The 349-nt window shown below is 30.1% G+C and overlaps 2 protein-coding genes across 9 annotated transcripts in view; one reads left to right on the top strand and one right to left on the bottom strand.

Annotated features, from left to right (window-relative positions):
* Positions 1 to 349, bottom strand: part of DOCK7 (dedicator of cytokinesis 7) — a 220,162-nt gene that overhangs the window by 142,442 nt on the left and 77,371 nt on the right. The window lies entirely within an intron of this gene.
* ANGPTL3 (angiopoietin like 3) overlaps positions 1 to 349 on the top strand; it is an 8,583-nt gene that overhangs the window by 4,644 nt on the left and 3,590 nt on the right. Inside the window, exon 4 of the mRNA XM_007464285.1 lies at positions 341 to 349. This exon is cut by the window's right edge and continues 114 nt beyond it. Within this exon, the coding sequence (XP_007464347.1) occupies positions 341 to 349 (9 nt within the window). The remainder of the gene's footprint in view (positions 1 to 340) is intronic.

Below are 349 nucleotides of genomic sequence, written 5' to 3' on the forward strand. Positions count from 1 at the left end.
GTTGACTACCTGCTATGCACCAAGCACTATACTAACATCTCATATGTGGTATTTTATTTATGTTTTTCCTAGATCTAAGGGAAAAAAGTGTTTAAAATTCTAATTTTGTCACTTTTCTTAAAAATAAATCCGTTTGGTAATAACTATTTTGATATTCTTTGTATAACACGCCATCTAATAAAAATGCTTTAGCATAAAGTACCTTTTCAATAACACATTACTGAAAAAGACTGAAGGCCACAGTCACCACAATTCCAGAAAATGTCAAGTAAAATCTCAAGCTCTAAAGACATCATTCTTTATTACTGTATCTTACGTAATAACATTTTGTTGATTCTAGACATTCCTG

This window comes from Lipotes vexillifer, unplaced genomic scaffold (genome assembly GCF_000442215.2).
Source record: "Lipotes vexillifer unplaced genomic scaffold, Lipotes_vexillifer_v1.1 scaffold47, whole genome shotgun sequence".
NCBI lineage: Eukaryota > Metazoa > Chordata > Mammalia > Artiodactyla > Lipotidae > Lipotes > Lipotes vexillifer.